A 25,462-nucleotide genomic window follows, 5' to 3' on the forward strand; every position below is an offset into this window, starting at 1 on the left:
AACTCTTATCAAAGGATTCACAAGTTTCTGATTGACTGGATTAAAAGGGTGGAGCTCTCCTACTAAGAGACTCTCTTACTTGATAGCTAACAAAGTGTTAAGTAGGGGTTAAGTAAGGGTTAAGTAGGGGTTTCTTAGATTGATTAACTCAAAGAGAATCAAGAATTCCCTTTCCTATCATATACCTCCATACCCTTATAATACATGTGTCAACACAAACATACACACACACACCCCACACATACTTACTGTCACCTGGGAAAAAAACACAAAACTATTAGTCAGAAAAAACATACTTTAATTAAGGAAAGGGGTTCAGTGCTTTCCTCAAGGCTTCCACACAGAACTGGTTGCTTTGGTCACTGACCCCTGGGAGAACCAACCTCATTAGATTGATAACTACGAAAGACAAAAGAATTTGGGGGAACTTATATACCTTTTGGGAAACTGAGGGACAGGGAAATATGATTGATTGACATTGCCATGGCTACAAGAAAATTGGAGTGTCCAAATTAGCTGACAGACTTGGGAAAGAAACCATAGGCAGAGTCTAGGGTGCCTACTTTACAATGGATACTAAAAGGATAGTACCTGCCCAGGTGTTGGTCTTCTTGAAAATAGGCCTGATACAATGGGGAAATTTTCCAAAATAAAAGGAAATTTAGCATTTGCTTACCCCACCTAACTGAGATTATAATTTACTTTAGGGTCTATTGTTCAATCTGAGACTAGCTAAATCTGAAATTTTCCTTGGGGCAAACTCTCCTGAGAATAGGGATGAACTTGGGGTCTCCAGTTTACAAGCTAACTCTAAAACTTGGGGTTCTCTTAGTTTCCATGTTGACATCCCTATCATATGGAAATAAACTCCACGTTAGATGACCAGGAAGTCATATCTATAAGACCAGAGGCTACCAAGAAGCTTCATGAACAAGTGCATCTTAAACCATAGCCCCTGGGTCAATCAGAGCCTGGGGAGATTTTTGTTACCTTTCTGGAGAAAATGGGACAAATTTATAGGGATGGGGGAGAGGGGAAAAGCTGGGTAAAGAGTAGTCTGTTACAAAAGGGTTAACTGACTCAGATATCAAAAGATTTAAAAGTATTTGAGTCAGATATTAAGTATCTATAAGCACATTTCAGACTTTAAGTGTTTTATAAATGCTATAATTAGGTAATATTATCATCAAAATAAATTGTCCTTAGGTTAATAATTTTGAAATGTGACATTGTGTATTTATAATGGATTTTATCTCCTAAATATCTGACTTTCTAGCTAATAAAAGGACTTCTAGGGTTAGACATCAGAAGAAACCTGCAATTACTGGTTTTATTGTTGCATTATGCAAATGAATAGAAGGAAGTATATTTAACATAAAATACAAATTTTAATATTTCAGGCTTACAAGAAAGTAAAGTAACATTGAATAGGAAAAGAATAAATTTAATTTTAAACAAGTTTATCTTGGAGAGAAGAATAAAAATGCTGGTATAAGTATCTTGATATCTTGAACTCTGATATATCTTATATGACACTGCTTTGCCCTAAACTCCTGCTTCTGGGATTATGTACACTATTGTAGAAATAGCAAGGAGCCAGAATTAGCTAAAATCTAGTCTGCCATGAACTGTCTATTCAAGGATTGCAAACTATAACCCTGAGGTTACATGCTTTTGTATAGCCTTTGAGCTAAGAATGGTCTTTACATTTTAAGATTTTATTGTATTTAAGAAAAAAAAAATGAGTACTCTTAGCTCTGGTGAACAAAAGCAGACCATAGGGTGACAAACTCAATTTGTTGTTGCCAGTTCTATATCATCTTAGGGAAGAGGTTACCCTTTTGTGCCTCAATTTTACCATATAACATTTTATTTCATAAAGCTTTTATCAAGATTGAATGACAAGGAAAGAAACAAAAATTCTTTATGGGCTGAAAAAAAAAACAACTGTACAAATCAGTACAGACCAAATAATTATCCCTTTTGTTTCTCTGTATATTTGCTATGGAAGTATGAAAATAACCATTGTTTTTCCTCATTATCCTCGGCAAAGTTACTAATTCCATCAGTGCCTTCACCATTGGGGTTGGTATCCAGGGCAAATGGATCTTAATATGGACTTTCTTCAGGAGAATGAATTATACTTGATGTAAAGAGATTATAAAAATGAAAATGTTTTCTCTAACTTTGTTACTAGCCCCTTTTGCCGTTCTCTTCTCCATTTCTATCAAAGCTCTACATTACAGCTTAAAAATAACTAACCTTCCCCAATGATCTCTCTCAATATTAAACCTCATTTGCTGGACTTTACTAGGAACTTTGCAGTTCTCATTTGCATTAATCACAGCTCTCCTTTAATTGTCTCAGGATCAACCTACTTAAGTTTGTAGAGATTCTTCATCAGGTTGGCCATATAGTTTTCTAATTTCAGTCAATTAACATTTATTAAGAGCCTACTCCATTCCAGGTACTATGCCAATTGCTAGGGATACCAAGAACAAAGATAGTCCAGGCTTTCAAAGAGCTCACAGTATAACGGAGCAGCTCTCACAAACTACTTAAAGACCAGTCAAAGCTCTGAGGAGGAAATTGTACCCTGAAGGAACACCATAAATTGTCCCTGAGGGAAACCATACCATTAGTTAGCAGGAGAAGAGAGAAATATATCATATAGCAAGTTAGAGAATTTAGGCACCAGCCTGCTTCTGGAGAAACACCCGGGATACCTTGAGGTCACTAGTGTAGAAACTGCCTCTGTGGCATAGAAGCATTCCATCTGAGAATTTCATAATTTTTCATTAGGAGAGAATAAATGTTTCCTGTGTCCTCTAAATTGCTTCCCTCCAACAAACTGAATTGCTGAGCATGAAGAAAGTGGACATCCATCAAATCACAGGTCCCTGATTGTAGTTAACTATAGTTATTTATTTATATGTCATATCCACCTACCAGGCTACCAACTCCATGAGAGCAGGGTCTTTGTCTTGCCTAAATTTAGTCTGACTTTACTCACAATGGGCCCTTAGAGATGTTTGTTTAATTGAATTGAACTTGCTTCCGCCTTTGTTTTGGAGGAATATTTTTCAGACCAAAGCTTTGTGACAGGTTGCCCATGAATTATTCAGTTTCCTAAATTAAAGCCTCCTGATCCAGCTGCTAGATAATCAATTTCATTTTCTGACACATCTTTAACAGCTTATATATTTTTAAAAAGCAAACACTGTAAAATGTGGACAAATCTTGTTAGATAAGTACCTGATGTACTGTGGATGCTCCATAAATATTTATTGATTATATTTCAATATGACTGAATATTGAGGACATTTGCAATGCCTCATTACATCCAGAAGCATAAAAGACACTAAAGGCACAAAAATATGTAAAAAAGTCTTCATGTACCAGAAATTAGTCTAATTATTGATATTTTGCAAATGAATACATGGAGAAGTGGCAATTTTGTCAGCAAGGGGAATTCTGTTGTGGGTTTTCCCATATAGCTTCCAAACTATATCAATGGCTTTATAGATTAAATCCTAGAGATTTGCTGAAGGCACAGAGGTATTAAGCAATTTGTCCAGGTCACTCAGCTAGTACTTGGTTAAGGAATTATTTGATCCCTTTTCTTCATGATACCAAGGCACGGTATTCTATCTAGCATCACAAAATTGCCCCCCCCCCAGTCTTTTTTTCCCCCCTTATTGAGAAGTCAATGTGGTTTATTGGGCTTCTGGTGACAGAGACTAAGAACCTGAACCAAAGCATTAGATTTAGAATTAGGGTATTTGAACTGATATCCGGATTCTACTCCCTTTTTGAAGTGTAATGGCAGGTAAATCACCTTTTCTCTGTAAGACCATTTCCTCATCTGCAAAGTATAGGAAATGATACCTGTATAACCTCACTCAAAATCTTGTTGTAATATGAGAGTATCATAGGATTGTAGATTTAGGGCTAGAAGGAACATTTATAGAATAAATTTTCAAATGAGGAAACTGAGAGGTCCAAAAAGGAAAAATGCAATGGTGCCTTGATACAAGAGCACCTTAAGTCATGAGCAGTTTGGGATGTTTTTGGTATTTTTTGCTTTAACTCATCAGGGGATATTTGAATCATGAGCTTCCACCAGTGGGAGGAGCCCGAGGTGGATGAGGTAGTCTGTACAAGCAAGATTAGGGAAGTATTGAGGATTTGGGAAAAAATAAACAGTTTATTGAAAAGACACACCCAGAAAAAGTTGCAACAGGTTGTGGTTTGGGGCAGTGCAATGACACTTGTTTCACATATTATCCAAATGTTCTGAAAGAGTGGAAGAAACAAACTTCCACAGAAAGGTTTTTGTTTAAATGGAAAGTACGGCAAAACAGCCAAAATTCAGTGAAGAAAATGATAATAATTAAGTAAAGTAAAAAATAACAATTAAGTTTAGCAATAAAGTTGCATATCATAAGTAATGTGTGAGGTCAAATTTGCATTTAAATGTAGCATTGCCTGTGTAGAGAATAATTTATGTTAAGCAATAGCACAGGAAATGAAAACCTTCTCTGACAGCATCTTCAACTGACTTTGAAGGTAAATAACATTTCATAAGCAAGTTTATTTCTTTACATTCTAATCTATAAATATATTTATTAGTTATTCATAAAATACATTTTGTATTTAAAAGCATACAAAACAAAACAAAAATTCATGTGTTTTTTTAGGGCCAATAAGGATTAATTGCATTTCCATTTATTTAAATGGGGAAATTCAATTTGACTCACGAGCAAATTCAGTTACAAGTTTGGCCATAGAACAAATTAAACTCATGGGTCAAGTATTTATCTTTGAGTTCCTGTGGTGGGAGGGAAACTGCTGCTAACATATATCTACCACAACACAGAAATTATAGAGGTGAAAAATTTGGTTTCATTATTCTCAAGCACAGGTCCAGATTTCAGACAAAAACATAAGTAACAAAATTCCAGAACAATATGAGGATTCTAACAAGCCCTCTTATAGACAAAATTGCATCAGAGTGATAGAGAAAAAAATCTTTAATATATTTCAATCTCTTAAATTTTTCACAGAGCATAAATTTTTAAAAGGACAGATTCATAATCTCATGCTCCCTTTAATATCATAAAAGTGGAATAAAGTTAGTTAAAAAGTTATAATCTCAATACCTCACACCCTACTCCAAGATAAATTCAGAATGGGTGAGTAACTTGAACATAAAGAAGGAAACTATAAGTAAATTAGGCGAACACAGAATAGTATACATGTCAGACCTTTGGAAAGGGAAAGATTTTAAAATCAAGCAAGACTTAGAAAGAGTCACAAAATGTAAAATAAATAATCTTGACTACATCAAATTAAAAAGTTTTTGTACAAACAAAACCAATGTCACTAAAATCAGAAGGGAAGCAACAAATTGGGAAACAATCTTCATAAAAACCTCTGAAAAAGTTTTAATTACTCAAATTTACAAAGAGCTAAATCAATTGTACAAAAAATCAAGCCATTCTCCAATTAATAAATGGGCAAGGACATGAATAGGCAGTTCTCAGCTAAAGAAATCAAAACTATTAATAAGCACATGAAAAAGTGTTCTACATCTCTTATAATCAGAGAGATGCCAATCAAAACAACTCTGAGGTATCACCTCACACCTAGCAGATTGGCTAACATGACAGCAAAGGAAAATAATGAATGCTGCAGGGGATGTGGCAAAGTAGGGACATTAATTCATTGCTGGTGGAGTTGTGAACTGATCCAACCATTCTGGAGGGCAATTTGGAACTATGCCCAAAGGGCAATAAAATACTGTCTGCCCTTTAAACCAGTCATAGCACTGCTGGGTTTATACCCCAAAGAGATAATAAGGAAAAAGACTTGTACAAGAATATTCATAGCTACGCTCTTTGTGGTGGCCAAAAATTGGAAAATGAGGGGATGCCCTTCTATTGGAAAATGGCTGAACAAATTGTGGTATATGTTGGTGATGGAATACTATTGTGCTCAAAGGAATAATAAAGTGGAGGAATTCCATGGAGACTGGAACAACCTCCAGGAAGTGATGCAGAGCAAAAGGAGCAGAACCAGGAAAACATTGTACACAGAGACTGATACATTGTGGTACAATCGAATGTAATGGACTTCTCCATTGGTGTCAATGCAGTGTCCCTGAACAACCTGCAGGGATCTAAGAGAAAAAACACTATCCACAAGCAGAGGACAAACTGTGGGAGTAAAAACACTGAGGAAAGGCAACTGCTTGACTACAGGGGTTGAAGGGATATGACTGAGGAGAGACTCTAAATGAACACTCTAATGCAAATACCAACAACATGGAAATGGGTTCGAATCAAGAACACATGTGAAACCCAGTGGAATCACGCGTCGGCTATGGGGGCGGGGGGATGAAAAGAAAATGATCTTTGTCTCCAATGAATAATGTTTGAAAATGACCAAATAAAATAATGTTAAAAAAAGTTATAATCTCATATAGGCCCTAAGGAAACAAATCCAGTTAAATAAAAATGGATAAACTAAGTGAGATTGTAGATTAAACTACAATTAAAAAGTTTACACTGGGTTGATTGAGGGAGGAGGGGTTTACATGATGCCAAAGAACTGGAATATGTGAGATGGGCCATCTCAAAAACCACTTAGTAGGAGAAATGGCCCAAACCTCCCCAAATAATGAGAATTAATAAAAGGCAACAAAAAATGCCATAACAATGATATGAGGGAGCTGTTTATTCTGAACATTATAGACTTGTGCTGAATAGAGTTTGTGTTGAACAATGGTTGATAATTATGTCATTAGAGATATGTATTCAAAAAGGAAAGATGGGCTGGTCATATGACTAGAGCACTCTAAATTTGATAAGATAGCCTTCATTGAGTATGATATAAATTTCAAGGAAAATTGAAGAAAGTCTTCAGCACATTGAGTAGAACACCTATGAAAAACTCATATTACAACATGCTAAAAATGGCAGAAAATAGGCCTCTGTGCAATAAGCATTTTTGATGGGAACACTTCAGTTTTTAACTTGCAGGTAAACTGATTTACTTTACGGTTAATAATCACTTCCTAAGCAGATGAAAGTTCAAAGACAGAATTTACACATAATTTAATGTCAAACAATTAAGAATCACTTCTCAGCACAAAATATCAACTGGATGAATAGGTGGTAAAGCACTTTTCTCTTTTTTACTATCTCACAAGTTACACTGGACACCAGATGTTGACTTTCTGTTGACAGACATTAAACAGTCCCATGAATCATTTTATCCAAAATCTGGTCTTTGGTTCCCCAACACAGGAAGCTCAGGAGGTAACAAGAAAAATGATCAAAGGGAAAAAGTGACAGGAAAAATATAATACAATGTTGTAACATGTTTAACATAAAGATAAGATAGGGAAATTTGAATTTAGAAAAAAATGGAAGGCCATTTTTTTTCTAAGCTACTTGTTCCCTTAAGGAGAATAACTGATATCAATGAGAGAAAATTATTCTTCTGAAAAGCAGTAACCAAAAGCCTGAAAATTGTTTCCCTAAGTTAACCAAGATTAAAGATAAAAGGAAATAGGCCAAAAGCTATGTAGAAGTTAACGTCTCCCATATTAATTCCTTTTTCACATCCACAGTTACTGTTAAAACAGCAGACATCAATAGCCTCTTAATAATCCATCTCCTGACTTTATGTCTGTACAGTAGTTCCCCAATGTTTTGAATTGGTTATCCTCTCATCTCTGTCACCTTATATTCTCTTTTTTACACACTACCTCAGCCCTAGCCGCATTCTGAAAAAGTTCTTATGCCATTCTCTCCAAGAGACCCTTTTCCTTCACTCAGGATTTTTTTACATTTGTTAATATTCTCTTATCTTGGAATTAATTTGGTATTCTTTGTATTTACTTATAATACATAGGGGTTATAATATAAGGCATCTCAGGGTAATGATGGATAAAGGGGTAGGTATGGAATCAGGAAGACTTGAATTCAAATCAAGTTTCAGAAACTAGCTGAGCAATGCTGGGTTGGTCATTCACTTCTGTTTCCTTCATTTTCTTTGGGTATAAAGTGGGAATAATGATAGTTTCATCTATCTTCCAGTGTTGTGAGCATCAAATTAGATAGTATTTGAAAATGCTTAGCACAAAGCCTGGCAAAAATATAAGCTATATAAATGCAAATTATTATTGTTGTTGTTATTAATAATTCTACATTCAAAAAAAGGGTGCCTGAAGGCAAAAACAAATTCACTTTTAGTCTTATATTCTCAGCACCTAGTACAGTGCCTTGCACATAGTAGGTACTTAATGATTGTTAAATTAAATTGAATTGAACAAAATAAAAACCCTTTTGAATCCTATATTTACCTCTAAAAATACAAAGATGCATGACTTGGGTCCCATGAATAATTTATAGATTAAGATGAGCATTATATTTTAGGACATATGTCCTTTTGCTAAAATCATCAGGGTTATGGCACTTAGAAATATACAAAACAGTCCATAGATCAGATTTTAGCTGCAGGGATTCACACTTGCATTTAAATATGAGACTCAAATTGGAAGCTGTTCAGGCAGAAAACTAATAGAAATGGGTGATAGCTAATTAACCTAAGGCTTCAAAGTAATTGCTCTTCAAGAAGTAATTTAAAAGGGCTCTTTCATTTACTTTTATTTTTGCATTTAATAAAAATACTTTATTTGTTTCATAAATAAAAATACATTAATACATGAGTTTTTTAATGTACATCCTATACAACTTCTTGGTGAAACAAAAAATTACTATTGATATCTTTTGTTTGGGCATCACCTATATTTTCTACTGCATTCTTTTTCTCTCCTTTCAGATAACCATCACTTCAGACAAAAATTAAAAAATAAATAAATAAATAGATGATAGATGAAAGAAAACTTAGTAATTATGGTCAACACATGAAAAAAATCTTTCGTTAAATGTAGTGATTTTACATGTGAATTATAATCTTTGAAAAATAAAAATAGCAACAAAAAGAAGAGTGATATATTCTCTTTTGGGGTGCAAGCTTATTTTTTATAATTTTTAAACTATTGTTTTCATTTTTTTGTGATTATTCTTTCCACTTACTTTGTTTTAGTAAATAAGTATATTGTTTTCTAGGATTTGGTTACTTCACTTTGCCTCAAGTAATTTAAATTTTTTAGCATTTCTCTGTGTTCAGAATCCTCTTTATTTCTTATAGCATAATTAATATTCCATTACAGTCATGTACCCCAATTTGTTTAGACATTTCCCAATCAAAAGAAATCTATTTTGTGGGTTGTTCTTTGATAAAACAAACAAAAAAAGTGATACCATGCAGATTTGGGTTTATATAAAGCTTTTATTTTTGTCAGTGGCTTCTGTGGGATCTCTGCCTACCAGAGGAATCTCTGAATCAAAAGGAATTAATGTTTCAGGAACATTGAATAATTCCAAATTGTGTTCCAGAATGATTTTACCAATTCACAGCTCCATCAATAAAAAGCATTAGTGTTTTTTTTCAGTACATCTTTCTACAACATCTCCAACTGTAATAAGCCAGGGTGGGTCCGTGTCCCATCTGGGTTACCAAATTGTAATAAGTAGTAATGAGGGACTATATTGATTGGTAATTGATAACTAACAGATCAGACAATTATCTTGTTTCTTCTGTCTTCCCTCCTCCCTCTTTTCCTCCCTTTGTCCCTTTTCCTCCCTCTTTTCAGCCTACCTTTTCCTCCTTTCCCCCCTTCCTTCTTCTTCTTTCTTCTTAAAAATCCACTCAGGGGTGAGTTTATGAAGTTTTAAATGAAATACTTTTCTCTTCTTTTTCCTAAATAAAAGGGTTTATTGGGGAAGACAGGGAAGGACAAGGAAATGGAAGGAAAGAGGGTTTCCCTATCACTAGGATGAGTCTTAGATTGGAGCATGGTGGAATATAGTTCAATTGGGAGAAATGGCTGATAGGTATGGAAGTTCAGTCACTATCATCAACAGAGCAAGTCAGAGAGAGATATATCTGGACTTTCCCCCTTCATTCTTCTGTCTTCAAAATCCAGAGAACACCTCCTCTCTGTCTTCAAGGTTAAAGACACAACCTTCAGTTGGTCTCTTCCTGCCTTCCAACTGCTTCTCCCAGTAACATTCTAAATCAGATTATTTCTCATTTGACTGACAGGTCATCACTCAGCTGCTCCAAACTCCTATTGCATGCTTTCCAATCTCTCTGTCTTCCATACCACAATGACTATTCCTGTCTTTGATCATCTGTTTCATTTTGTAGAGTATAAGGTAAACTTCTGTGTTGTTTTGACTTACATTCATATTATTATTATTTGGAATATTCCTTTATATGTTAATTAATAATTTGAAATTCTTTTGAGGATTGTTTATTTATATCCTTTGACTACTTCCTAACTGTGAAAAAATATCTGACATTTAATCATTCAAAATATAGTTCCATTCTCTTCCTATACTCATTACAAATTATTCCTAGTTAGGTACTCTATGCTTCAGACAAATTGGCCTACTTCCTCTCCCCAGTACAAGACATTCTGTCTCCTTCTGCACACCTTTACTGGGGCTATACAGGCTACACAGTCTTGATTGAAATGCTTGTCCTCTTGGCTTTTGGAAATCTAGTTCCTTTCAAGGTTCAACTTCAGTTCCCTCTCTTTCAAGACACCTTTTCTTAGTTATTAGTGGCATCTTGCCACCTTCTATCGTTCAAAAAAATGCATATCTGTAGATGCCATGATAGAGCTCTCCATGGTATTAGGGAAGCCAGAGGTCAAATCCTACCAAAGACATTTATTAGCTACTTAACCCCGGGCAAATTAGTCTCTCAGTCTCAGTTTAATCATCTGTAACATAAGGGGACATTTACCTCAGAGGGTATTTGTGAGAAACAAATCTTAAAATATGTGATTATATATATATATATATATTTTTAAATCTGTGAATGCATTTTATCCCAATAACCAACTATCTTGAGGTCTGAGACTTTTGTTTTTATTACAGTAATCACATTGTCTAGCATAATGCTTGATATATATTGAAGGAAGCACTTCATAAATGTCTTTAGATTGATTGATAGACATATGTATTCATTTCACCCCTGGATTGCCTTAATGAATTTGAAGTATATAGGGAGAATTCAACACTGGAGTATTAATGCTCTGCTCTCTCTGGTACTTATGCCTTGGAATATAGGTCATACCAGGCATAGTGATTTCATAGTAAGAGAAATAAACTTGGTGTCAGGAAACCTGGGTTTGGATCCATCTCTGACACTTTCTAGTTATGTGGCTTTCAACAAATCACTCAAATCTCTGAGTTTCAGTTGCTTCACCTAATGTATAAGAATAATAACATATGTACCATCAACCTCACAAGGCTATTTTCAGGGAAAACATGCTTAAAATACTTTATAAAAGTATGCTATCATAAAACAGAAGTTGAATCTTACATTGAATCCTATTCTATTCTGTATAGTGACTTGTTAAAGCAAAATTCTAGCCTAATTTTGGAACCTAGATGATGTATGTCCACACATGAGGGTTGCAGTTCTCTTCATTATCCTTTCTGTGAATTTTCTGAAAATATTCACCGCTTTAACACAATAACTTTGCATTTTACAGCATAGTCTTTCATTTCAGTGTAGAAAAAGATCTCTCTCTGGTATCTTTTTCAATGACACCATCATCCCAATATCTTGATTTTTTATTGATAATAGTAAATATTTATTCTTTATGAAGAAATTTCCAACTGCATAGAAAATGATGTTTAATTAATTAGAACCATTTAGAAACAAATAGACCATATTTCTATTTAAATATTAGTATTCTCTGAGTGATTCTGATTATTCTAATTCATAGTACACCTTAAATTTAAGTTTACCCTAGAAAGAATGCAAATGGCTACTGACCTTAAGGGTGGTAGAAAGATATCTGGTGGGGGTGAGGAGGCTTAAAAATATTACCAATGAAAACATGAACTAAGAAGTAGCATAAAATATCTCATCAAGCCAAATGGAGTAGGAATAGGAAAGATGTTATAGCAAAAAGAAGGGATATCCCACACAAACCCCAAATATTTTACCTATTATACAAGAAACATTAAAAGAACCATAGGAATTCCTGGCCCACATCAGTGTGTGAACATAGTTTTTTAGAATATCTTTTATTCCCTTTCTCTAGACAAATAGTTAGTTTTAATATATTGCAGTCTGCCTTTGCCCACTGTTCCTTCCATTAACCTTTACATCACTTAAAATATTCAATACACATGGAGACACTGAATGAAAGAACATTTAACAAACTGAATTTTAAGGTCATGGAACTGCTGCTTTAACTCATATTATCACTCTCAATCATAAGATTGTTATCTTAGTAACTAATTAGATTATAATCCTGGAGAGAAGATCTTATTGTTGAGAATACCACAATATTACTAGTCATACAAATTCACCATCTAAGCATCATCCTCAACAATAGTCTCTCTCCCTCTCCCTGTGTGTCTATCTGTGTGTCTTTGTGTCTGTGTGTCTTTGTGTCTGTGTGTCTTTGTGTCTCTCTGTCTGTCTCTCTCTCTCTGTCTCTCTCTCTCTGTCTCTCTCTCTCTCTCTCTCTCTCTCCATCCATCCTACATATCTAGTCAACGACCAAATGCAGTTAATTTCTTTCTCTACAACACCACTTATATTCATCCTGTTTATTGTCTACTCGCACAAGTCACCACCATAGTTCAGGCCCTTCTTAACTCTCACTTGGACTATTGCAATAGCCTTCTAATAAATCTCTTTTTTTTTAAGTCTTTCAGTAATCCATCCTCCAACTCAACTGTCAAAGTGATTTCCTTAAAGCACAAAGACTAACCACATCATACCTCTCTCCAAAGTCCAGTGGCTCCCCAATACTTGTAGATTTAAAAATAAAATGTTTGGCTTTTAAAGCTCTCTATAATCTCGTTCCTCCCTACTCATCCAATCTTCTTAAATTTTAATCCCTTTCATACACACTAAGATTTAGTTCCTTTAAAGTTATGTATACATATCTCCTATCTAGGTGTTAATGCCTTTACAATGAATGTCCCTCATGTTTTGAATTCTTTTCCTTTCAACCTCTAACTCTGCATCCCTAGCTTTGTTTAAAATCGAATTCACCCTCACCTGCTCAAAATGACCTTTTTCTTGTCAGCACAGAGCTAATGTCATTCCCTCTAAGTATACCTGCTATCTACTTTGATTTTTCTCAATTGTTCCATGGTGACATTTTTTTAGTATAATAATTCCTGTCTTTAAAAAATTTGCTAAGTAAATGCTTGTTAATTGACTGTGTCTCCAGTTCCTTGAAGGAAGGAAATATGTATTTATTAAATACATACTATGTAACAAGCTAATTGCCAAATTCTTTGCAAATATTATCTGATATGATCCTCAGAACAACCCTGTAAGTTAGGAGAAGTTATTATCCACTCTTACTATTAAAGAATCTGAGGCAGACTAAGACTAGATTGAAACTCAAGACTGTCTTACTACAAACTCTAGTCATTGCTTTGTAAAAATGTCATTGAAATTGATATTTGACTCTGGAATTAGAGGAACTATGTGACACATGGCAAATGACTTAAACTTTCTCGAACACAGTTTCCTTATAAGTAAAATGAATGAAATCTCTTTGATCAAACCTTTCTCACCAAATGTTCAAGGAAAAAAAAGAATAAACATTTATATAATGGAAATTATTGTAAGACCCTGCAAAGTGTTTTGCACTGATTGTTGAAGATTTTGATCTTTTAGGAAATTCAAGTTCATATTGGAGAGAAGAGACAGACAAACATAGTAGAAGAGTGAGAGCAGTGTGCTGTAATGGAGAATAAACTGGACTTGTAATTAAAAGAAACCTATAGTGCAAATATAAACACCAACACTTACTACTAGTGTGACCCTAAGCAAGTTTCTTTTTATATCTGACCACTGCATATTACATTTCATCTTCATATTACTTCTGGATAGCATTGCTGGAGATTTAATGGAACTTTTAGCTCTCTATGGGCAGGAAGAAATTTCCAGAGTAAATGTGAAAGATCCCTTCATTTTCAATTTGGTTCTTGACTTCATAATTGACTGTGGTTTGCATTGTACAGTACTGATATTTTTCATGTATTTTCTCTTGCAGGGTTTATTTATACATGTGGTGGAACATTAAAAGGACTCAATGGCACCATAGAGAGCCCTGGCTTCCCATATGGCTATCCAAATGGTGCAAACTGCACATGGGTAATAATAGCAGAAGAACGGAACAGAATACAAATCGTCTTCCAGTCATTTGCTCTAGAAGAGGAATATGACTACTTATCATTGTATGATGGGCATCCTCATCCTACAAACTTTAGGACAAGGTAGGTCTGCATTGATATGAAAATGATTAAAAAAACTATGTAGCCTGTCTTTAAAAAGATGTTCTACATCTTACCAGCAAGAATTAGAAAGAGAAATTCCATTTAATTTCACCCTAGACGATATACAATATTTGGGAATGTATCTGCTGAGACAAACACAGGAACTATATGAACACAACTACAAAGCACTCTCAACACAATTAAAATTAGATCTAAACAATTGGAAAAACATCAATTGCACATGGGTAGGACGAGCTAACATAATAAAAAATGACAATGCTACCCAATTTAATTTATTTATTTAGTGCCATACCCATTGAATTATCAAAAAAACTTTTTTTACTGAATTAGAGAAAAACATAACAAAGTTCATTTGGAATAACAAAAGATCAAGGATATCTAGGGAAATAATGAAAAAAATGCAAAGGAAGGTGGCCTTGGAGTCCCAGATCTCAAATTATACTATAAAGCAGTGGTCATCAAAACAATATTGTACTGGCTAAGAGACAGAAAGGAAGATCAGTGGAATATACTTAGGGTAAGTGACCTCAGCAAGACAGTCTATGATAAGCACAAAGATCCCAGTTTTGGGGACCCAAATCCACTATTTGATAAAAACCGCAGGGAAAATTGGAAGAGAGTATGGGAGAGATTAGGTTTGGATCAACATCTCACACCCTACACCAAGATAAACTCAGAATGGGTGAATGACTTGAATATAAAGAAGGAAACTATAAGTAAATTAGGTGAACACAGAATAGTGTACATGTCAGGAAAGATTTTAAAACCAAGCAAGAGTTGGAAAAAAATTTAAAAAATGTAAAATAAATAATTTTGATTACATCAAATTAAAAAGTTTTTGTACAAACAAAGCAAATGCAACCAAAATCAGAAGGGAAGCAACAAATTGGGAAACAATCTTCATAACAGAAACCTCTGACAGAGGTCTAATTACTAAAATTTATAATTAACTAAATTAATTGTACAAAAAATCAAGCCATTCTCCAATTGATAAATGGGCAAGGGACATATATAGGCAATTTTCAGTTAAAGAAATCAAAACTATTAATAAGCACATGAAAAAGTGCTCTAAATCTCTTATAATCAGAGAGATGCAAATTAAAACAACTCCAAGGTATCACCTCACACCTAGCAGATTGGCTAACATGACAGCAAAGGAAAGTAATGAATGTTGGAGGGGATGTGGCAAAGTAGGGACATTAATTCAATGCTGTTGGAGTTGTGAATTGATGCAATCATTCTGGAGGCTGATTTGGAACTATGCACAAAGGGTGATAAAAGACTGTCTGCCCTTTGATTCAGCCACAGCACTGCTGGGTTTGTACCCCAAAGAGATAATAAGGAAAATATATGTATAAGAATATTCATATATAAGCTCTTTGTGGTGACAAACCATTGGAAAATGAGAGGATGCCCTTCAATTGGGGAATGGCTGAACAAATTTGAAATATGTTGGTGATAGAATACTATTGGGCTGAAAGGAATAAAAATGTGGAGGACTTCCATGGAGACTAGAACAACCTCCAGGAAGTGATGCAGAGCAAAAGGAGCAGAACCAGGAAAACATTGTACACAGAGACTGATACACTGTAGTACAATCGAATGTAATGGACTTCTCTATTGGTGTCAATGCAGTGATCCTGAACAACCTGGAGGGATCTACAAGAAAGAACACTATCCACATTCAGAGAAAAAACTGTGGGAGTAGAAACACTGAAGAAAAACAACTGCTTGATTACATGGGTCGAGGGAGATATGGTTGGGGATGTAGACTCTAAATGAACATCATAGTGCAAACATTAACAACATGGAAATAACTTCTGATCAAGGACACAAGTAATACCCAGTGGAATTGCGCATCGGCTAAAGGAAGGGGGGGAGGGGAGTGAGGGAAAGAATATGATTCTTGTAACCAAGGAATAATGTTCTGAATTAACTAAATGAAATTAAAATTAAAATATATTTATGATAAAATAAAAACATATTTATTAGTAGTCTCATTTTTGTTGATGAAAAGATAGAGGGCCAAAGAAGAAAATAACTTTTCTACCACCACATAACTAGGAAGAATTGATAACAGGCCTAAAGCCAGACTCACCTGACTATAGAACCACTGTGATTTCTACTACATCACACTGTCTCAAAAATAAAAGAACCACACTATCTAAAAATAATAATAAAATACCCAAAGTTACCATATAGATTATAAGCACCAAATCCTCTTGTTTACATTTGGGATTTTGAAGGTTTTTAATTTACTCTTCTTTTGCATAATTCCCTTCAGAGAATTAATATTTGTTTTTTGTCTATTTACCTTTTGATTAAAAACAGCACTGACTTCTAGGAATTTTTAATGACTACTTATTGCCTTCTGCTATTATCTTTGAAAATTTGACAAATATTCATTAATTACTCATTATATATTAAGTACTGTACTAAACCAGAAGACATAACTATTTGGCAGATATTATTAGTATGCTGATCATTACATAACTGGAAAGAGAGAGAAGAGAGCAAAGTTAATTCTAACTCTTTCAATGAGCTAAATATTCAGAAGGAGAAAACAAAAGAAATGTTTCTATCCTCCAAGGATTTATATTCTACTTAGATATAGGTCATATTAAAACCTCTAGCAATACTAGAAGAGAAACAGGCAGATCAGGGACTATTCTACTAAAGATTTCCAAGTCTGAATTTTGAAGAAAAATGAAGATTCTGAAAAGTGGTGTATATTCCAAAGTGGTAGATACAATGGACAGCAAGACTTTAATGAAACATATGGTGTATAAAGGGCAACTATATGAATTAAGGATGGAAATAGAGATTTAAACCACATTATGGGAGACTATACATGTCAAACTGAGGAGTTTGTATTTTATCCTAGAGACTTTGACTCTTAGAGGAAACTATTGAAAATTTTTGAGCTGAAGAAAATCATGGGAAGGTTGATATATTAGGAATAATATCTTGGAAACCTGTGGAGGAGTCTATATTCCAATAGAACTAGAATATAAGATTTTCAAAGGTAGATGCTTTTCTTTTCCTTCCTTCCTTCCTTCCTTCCTTCCTTCCTTCCTTCCTTCCTTCCTTCCTTCCTTCCTTCCTTCCTTCCTTCCTTCCTTCCTTTCTTCCTTTCTTTCTTTTTCTTCCTTTCTTCCTTTCTTCCTTTCTTCCTTTCTTCCTTTCTTCCTTCCTTCCTTCCTTTCTTTCTTTCTTTCTTTCTTTCTTTCTTTCTTTCTTTCTTTCTTTCTTTCTTTCTTTCTTTCTTTCTTTCTTTCTTTCTTTCTTTCTTTCTTTCTTTCTTTCTTTCTTTCTTTCTTTCTTTCTTTCTTTCTTTCTTTCTTTCTTTCTTTCTTTCTTTCTTTCTTTCTTCTTTCTTCTTTCTTTTTTATCTGACTTCTTATTACACAGTCTCTCAACCACAGGCCTAAGGAATACTCATTGAATTGCATTGAATACTATTTTCATTACATTTTTCTCATAGTGGTGCTATGTTAAAAGAAACTTACACATATTTAAATCACCAATTCAAGGTGCATGTGTTCCTAGATGCTATTACATATTATGCTAGGGCCTTGGGATATAGAGACAAAAATAAAAACAGAAATCTTCAACTCCTAGATCATTCTAATTTTAAAGCTATAAAAGTCTGTCTTTCAAGGAATTTAAATATAGTCCTTCCCCTGAATATAGCATTATTTTTTTCTATTAAGGATATCTATGTAGTTGTGTTGAAATGTTGCTTCAAAGAATGTTTGTCTAAGAAAATGTCACTAGAATAATTACCAGTAGAGTTCTATTTTTTCACTATATCCATCTGAGAACTTCTCTTTCTATTTTGTTTCACTGAATGAATGAATAAATATGAGTGAATGAATGAATCAACCATTTATTAAGTATTACTCTGTGCAAAACATTGTGCTGAGAACTAAAGTATACAAAAAGAAAAGTGAGTTAGTACTCACTCTCAAGGAACCCTCAATCACTCTAAATGTGGGAGACAACATTTATGGAAGATTTCAGATATAATTCATATAGCAAACTTCTGGAATCTTTTGGTTCCAGGGCCAAAGTAGGTAGAAATGTCTCTTTTTAAATATAATTTCTACTGATTAAATTATTTCCATTTCTAATGTTGAAATTTGAATACACCAAGGTTTTTGGTGTCAAGAACTTTCTTTTTTGTATATTTAGTAGTTATGGCTATAGCACCTATAGGAAGAGTTAATGAACAGGCTGTATCTCCAAAGAGTGTATACATAGATACACAGGATATATCTTCCCAGAATTACAACAGTGGCTACTGGGCAGGAAATACTGTTTTTATATAGGATTTGGGGTTGAGCATCCTAAACTGTCCCTATTTGAATATGAGAAGAGATGGTGATGGTACTTCAACATAGCTGGCACATGTTGCTTCCTCTGTCTCCCCCTTAGCATGCTTTACTACTGTAGCTAGTCTGGCTTTCCTGCCCTGTGCTTGACAATTGAAAAGAAGCTATTGGACAAACTGCTGTTTTCTCTTTCTGATGATGGCTATGAGAATTAACCAATAAAAAAAAAATACTGGGTGGTCTGTATGCAGTTGGTGAGGAAGAATAATACTCAGAGGTCTTGAGCTTGCTTTAGTGTTGACATTTGTACTCTGGGGGGGATGTTTATTTAATTGGGGATAGAAATAATAATAACTTGTTGAATAAGTAGGAGACAATATTTTAGGTGCAATTTGTTAATTACAAAATATTGGGTTTGTGCTAGGAATCATGAAAGATAAGTGGACTGCATTTCTATGCACATCAGATACCTGGGTATTGTTTTCTGAGCTAGAAGAACAATAAAGGGCATTTGCTATTTCTCGCAATTCCCAATAGTCCAAAAGATTAGTAGAAGAGTAAAATAATAAAGGCCTATGAGATTCTATTGTAAAAATGTCTACAAAATTTGTTTTCTTTCCTAACTTTGACATATATATATGTGTGTGTGTGTATATATATATATATATATATATATATAAATTACCTGCCTAGATGAAATTAAATACTATGTTCCTTCCAATATTGTTGCATTAGGCAAGTATGGCAATTGCTTTATTTACATATTTCAGATGAGGAAACTGAGCCTTAAATTAAATACATTGTGACATGCAAATAGTGTCAGAGCTTAGATTCAAAGATAAAACTCTCTTGATTCTTTCATGATTTCCTATTTCCATTCAATTCTTTGGCAACTGGGTCTGAATACCAATGGATACACACTGTGCTTTACTCTGTAGGTTTATTTGAAAATTATTGAAATAGATACTCTTGCCACATGTGAGAATTGACTTTTATTTGATATGATAACATTCTAATGAATATAAAATAGGCTATCAATACTAAATTGGCTGTCTTTTATAATGATAAATTTAATTTATGAGATATAAGCAGCAAAAGCTTAACTACTTTATCATCACTTGGATACCCTGTAAATGTAGCTCACTTTAGAATCTTAATGCATATATTGGCCTTTATGCTTAGAAATGAGCCTGCTGCTGCTGTTACAAGTGGTGTTTGTTGGAAAGACTGAAAAAGATCCAATGTGTGAGCTACAGACCCTGCCAGATTCTCTCTGTGTATATAAAGTCTGTCCTTTGATTAGAAGTCAAAACTGCTGTTGGCAGGACTTAATTCTGTTTGCTTCCCAGTCTCTTTGAGTCACTGCATTTTGTCTCATGTTGGGCCACATTCCCTCACTTTTACATGTCTCTGTGGTGCTACTGCTGCTTTTCTTCCCAAGAAATCATAGGGTCATACATCTAGAGCTGGAAGTGATTTCATAGGCTATGGAGTTCATTCTCCTCATTTTGCAGATGTAGAAAGGGTATGTCCAAGGAGCTAAGTAACTTGCCCCAAATTATGAAGCATCATAGTTGGGATATGAATCCATATTCTCTGACTACAAAGCAAATTTACTTTCTTCTATACATATGTATTTATTTTATTACTTTTAAGTGTGTATTGTAATATTGTAAAGATGCAGAAATCCCCTCTGGATCTCTCTCTATATCTTCTTTGGGAGGCATCCCTTTTATGACAAATATTTTTAAACAAAAAAAGAAAGGAAAAAGAAAAAGGAAAAAATAATCAAAATTAATTATTAATTTAACAAATCTATCATATGCAATGTTCCATCCCACTATATGCCACTTCTTCATGTTCCTGACTTCTGCACAGAAGTCAAGTATAATCTCTCCTTTTAGGACAATCTTGTTCTTTATACTTTGACAATATTAAGTTTCAAATGTTTATAATTGTTTTTTTTTCATTTATATTGTTGTAAGACATATACTTTTCATGTAACTAATTATTTTACTTTGATTCAGTTAATAAAAATCTTTTCAGACTTCTTCCATTCATCATGTTTGTCATTTCTTCCAAGATAGCAGTATCCCATTACATAAATGTATCCCAATTTTTTAGTTCTTATTCCACTGAAGAACATCTACTTTAGTTTCAATTATTTGCTATCCCTCAAAACATTGTTGTTATTAATTGTTTGGTGTCTGTGGAAGTTCAAAAATATATTTCATCTCTAGTCATCTCACCATTTCTCTGAAGATATTGCATGAATTTTTTAAGGATTTTTCATGAACCTTCTTTTAAAAAAATATTTTGAATATTTTCCCATGGTTACAAGATTCATGTTCTTTCCCTCCGCTCTAGCCACCCCCCTCCCAGAGCTGACAATTAATTCCACTGAGTTATATTCTGAGTGTTCTTCTAAAGCCAAAACCCCAGTTATATATCCATGGAACCACATAATCAATCATTTTTCCCTTCTGCATTTCTACTCCCACAGTTCTTTCTCTGGATGTGGATAGCATTCTTTCTCACAATTTCCTCAGGATTATCCCGAGTCTTTGCATAATGTATGGGGTAATTTTTATCATTTTTTTTCTACTATGACCAACCCAGAGAAGCTTAGTTGACTGTTTCTCTTCATTGGAATTACACTTTTTGCTTCCTTCCTTTTCATCTGATTATGCTTATTTTAGCCATTTGTAAAATACAGAAAGACAAAGATAACTGAACTGGTAATCTGGTGCAGTCTCATCCCCATTTATCCCCTTTGCTATTGAGGCTTGATGCCAGATAAGCTTAGAATATTTTTGACCACTAGGTTAGTTAAATTTAGAGTAACTGATCATTTCAACTTTTGTCTATTTTCCCCTCAAAGGTAAAAAACCGAGACAAGAATATTGTTGATTTTAGTCATTTGACACATATTAATATGCTAGGTGTAAAAATAGTGAATAAACAATCCTCACTCCAAGAAGCTTACAATCTAGAAGGGAAGATAGTAAGGCACAGTGTAATATAAATATAAAGAAAATAAATTAGAGATCATTGAGTTAATTTACATCATTTCATAAATAAGAAAACTGAGGTAAAATTTTTAAATATATGACCCAGGATTACATAACTATCAAGGTGCTGAGGCAGATTTTAATACTGGTCAGAAATGAAATGAAGACCTAGTTTTCAGACAGAATAATATCAAAATACAACTGTCCAGGTCTAGGATCACAGATGCAGAGTCAAAACTTCAAGTCCTTGGAGGAGGATGATGTTAAATTTTAATTGTGGTTGAGACTCAAATATTATTATTAGGTGGTCACCAAGGATTTAATTTCTAAATCCCCAAATGAATAACTAAAGTAAATGGAATTTATGGTAGTTTATTTACAGTATTTACAATAGAAGGAACATTTTAAGGAATGAGAGAGAGAGGGAAAAAAAAAAAAACCTCTGTCTTCTTTTTATATCAGTTAGAATTTCCAAGTCCCAGCCAGGGGAAGAGAGTCTCAAAAAGATGGGCATTACCTGGAGGCTTCAGGACCATAAAGGTGGGGTCACTAAGTCAGCTTTTCACTCACCAATGGTGACAGTCTTAAAGAAGTCTGGGTGTCTGCCTTACAGGCACTCATCAAGCGTCTGTCTTCCAGTCGCTCCTCCGAGTCAATATCTGAATCTGTCTTCAGCTCCAAGTGACTGATCCTTCACTCCAAGCCTGGTGACTGACTGTCCTCTTCAGTCTCTTTTTTCTCTATTTAAAGACCTTTTTCTCTTGTGTCACCTCTAAATTTTCATGTGTACCAATCACAGCAGACACTTTTCTCCAGGACTGTCCATTCTTTAGTTCTCATATTCTTTCCTTAGATTTTATCTTTTTTGTGTTACTTAAATCCTTTTACTTACGTTTAACACCTTTTAGTTACTTAACACCTTTTTGTGGTTAAACTCTAAAAATAGATTGTAGCTCATAATTTTATCTTCACAATAAAGAAAGAGCTAAGTATCTTAAATGTTACAAAAAAGAGATAGCTAAATCCCATCTTCACAATAGTGAAGAAGAAGGAGGTCCATGTGAAGATGGCATGATCTGGAAGTGACAAGTAGTTTAAGCCTGGTTCTAGAAAAGATGAAATAAAAACTCACATCAACTACAACTATCAGTTTTAGGACCAAAGCTTACCATTTTGATGATTCAGAAATATTTTACCATCTCTATTCTGAATAATAGAATCCCAGAATTGAATAAAACCTTAGAGGTTATCGATGGCAATTCTCTAATTGAAGCATAAATCTATTCTATAACTTTTGCAAGGGATCAATTCCCCTTCTTTGAAAAATTTAAGCTCACACAAAAGCATTACATCTCAAGACAGTCCACTTTATTTCTCAAATTTTATAATTATAATGAATTTTTCCCTCATGGTATGGAGCTAGAAATCTGTCTTAGTATAGCTTTTTTGCATTGGAACTAGTTAAGTCTGGCAGACCAAGCAGATTGTCATTGTTTCCATAGATGACAGCTTTTCAAAAATTTATACACAAATATCATGTCCTGTTTAAATTTTCTTTTCTCCTAACTTTTCTGTGGAAGATAGAATAAAGACCTCTTTCAACTTCCAACCCTACTCTCTTCCAAAAATACTAACCCTTTTCACATATAATCACAGTTCAAGAGTTACTGGAGAGAAAACTTTTCTAAAATTTTCCTAGAATCTTTTTGCAAATCCATTCTACATTCTTTCCCTTCTTGGTACTCCCTAGCAAACTCTTCCAACTCAGTTGCCTACTCATTTAAGTTTTGTGATTCAGGATCTCTATCTCATCTATGTAAAATCTCTTTCTTTTTCTTTCAATGTATTCTAATTCCTATCTGAGTTAGATTTTTCAATCTTAGACCTACCTCTCCTTTGTTCTTAATTCTGCTATGCTCTTGGGAATCTACTTACTTTCCTTAATAAACTATCCTTCCTCCCCAGACCCTTCCTCTTATACTCTTTCACCTTTTGGCAGTAAATCAAATCTGGCCATCTCCTAATGACAGATCCCTTAACAGGTTTTCCAGTGCTGATTCATCCTTAGAATTTACAAATTCCTTTTTTTTTTCCACATTGTGACTTCTAGATTTTTACTTTATTATCTAATCCTAATCTTTGTGACAGATTTCTGTTAGCCTTCAGTATTTACATTATTCCATTCATTTTTATCAATGAATTCAGCATTTGGCATAGTGTATTTGCTTTTATCCCAAACCTTAGTATAAATTTTGGTAACTTCAATATAGATCCTGATGATTTTTCCAATTTCTGGGTCATTAGCCACTATTTATATTCCATTTTATAGGGTTTAAACTTAGGAGCTTGACAAAGATAGGAGGGAAATTTCCCTTTTTTTTGTTTCAATTGAGAAAAAGTAGTAAAAGATGTAAGATAACAGAGATGTCTAACTACCTACCCTAGTACTACCTTAAAAGTACCTAAATCTTCTTATATCAAACTATAAACTACTTAAAAACTATCATTTGAAAGTCTCACTAACTCTTCAGCCTAGATAACCAGGCTGAACCCTCCTATTTACTATCTCTCTCTCTCTCTCTCTCTCTCTCTCTCTCTCTCTCTCTCTCTCTCTCTCTCTCTCTCTCTCTCTCTCTCTCTCTCACACACACACACACACACACACACACATATATTCTCTCTCTCATATATATATATATATATGTATATATATTATATATATATATTCTAACTCACTAAACAAAGATAGGAGGGTCAGCTACCAACCCAGGGACTCTCCTTCAATCAGATTTTACAGAAACCAACTGTCACCAGCAACTGCCAGCATCCCCTGCCCTCAGGAAACCTTAGAGAAAGCCCCTTCTCAAAATTATTTCCTTTATCTCTCACTGTCCAACTATCATTCTTACATCAATTCCTCTCTGAGAGCAATTTTTTTATTTCCTTTAATTGTGGGCTGGTCTCCATGGTAACAGAACCTCTTCTCTTTGGACCTGGCTCTCTGTCCACAGAGCCAGCCAGCTCTTTCCTCAGTTAAGTTAGAGCAAGGGATGAAGAATTCCCTTTTACAATTTACAATGTACCTCAACTACACATAGATAAGAAATAAGACCTCTTCTATAATTACTCAATTTCAAAATTTTGAACTATGACATTTCATTTTCATATCACAATTACCTTTCTAATAGCTTAACACTAACTGAAGATAATCTTTGCATTTGTGTAACTTCTAGGCATAAATTCAATTTAATCAATTCAACATGCATTTAGAAAATTTTTACAGTCAGTTACAGTGTTATAATTCTGGGTTTTCAAAATAAAAATAAATCAATAAACTGTCCCTACCCATAAGATAGCATGTAAACTCTAAACTATATATATATATATATATATATATATATATATATGTATACATATATATATATATGTGTGGCAAATAAAAAAAACAATTCAGGAATAAACACAAATAAAAATAATTTTTGAAAAGGGGAAGTGAGGAAGGAATCAAGTAGGAGATAGAAACTGGATTGAAGTTTGGAAGAAGACAGGGATTGATTCTAAGAGGCAAAGGTTAGGAATCAATTCATTGTAGTCCTAGCCTACAACCCAGTCAAAGGCAGGGAGATGGGGAATAGAGGGTCACAAGAAAGAGATGGGTCTTAGTCCAGTTTGCTTAAATAGGGTACACATGAAT

The 25,462-nt window shown here is 34.1% G+C and overlaps 1 protein-coding gene across 7 annotated transcripts in view; it reads left to right on the plus strand.

The window, feature by feature from the left end:
• CSMD3 (CUB and Sushi multiple domains 3) overlaps positions 1-25,462 on the plus strand; it is a 1,668,414-nt gene that overhangs the window by 165,904 nt on the left and 1,477,048 nt on the right. For all 7 annotated transcript variants that reach the window (XM_016431868.2, XM_056823169.1, XM_056823168.1 and 4 more), the window contains exon 2: positions 14,180-14,402. In XM_016431868.2, the coding sequence (XP_016287354.2) occupies positions 14,180-14,402 (223 nt within the window). The remainder of the gene's footprint in view (positions 1-14,179; positions 14,403-25,462) is intronic.

Source organism: Monodelphis domestica, chromosome 3 (assembly GCF_027887165.1).
Source record: "Monodelphis domestica isolate mMonDom1 chromosome 3, mMonDom1.pri, whole genome shotgun sequence".
NCBI lineage: Eukaryota > Metazoa > Chordata > Mammalia > Didelphimorphia > Didelphidae > Monodelphis > Monodelphis domestica.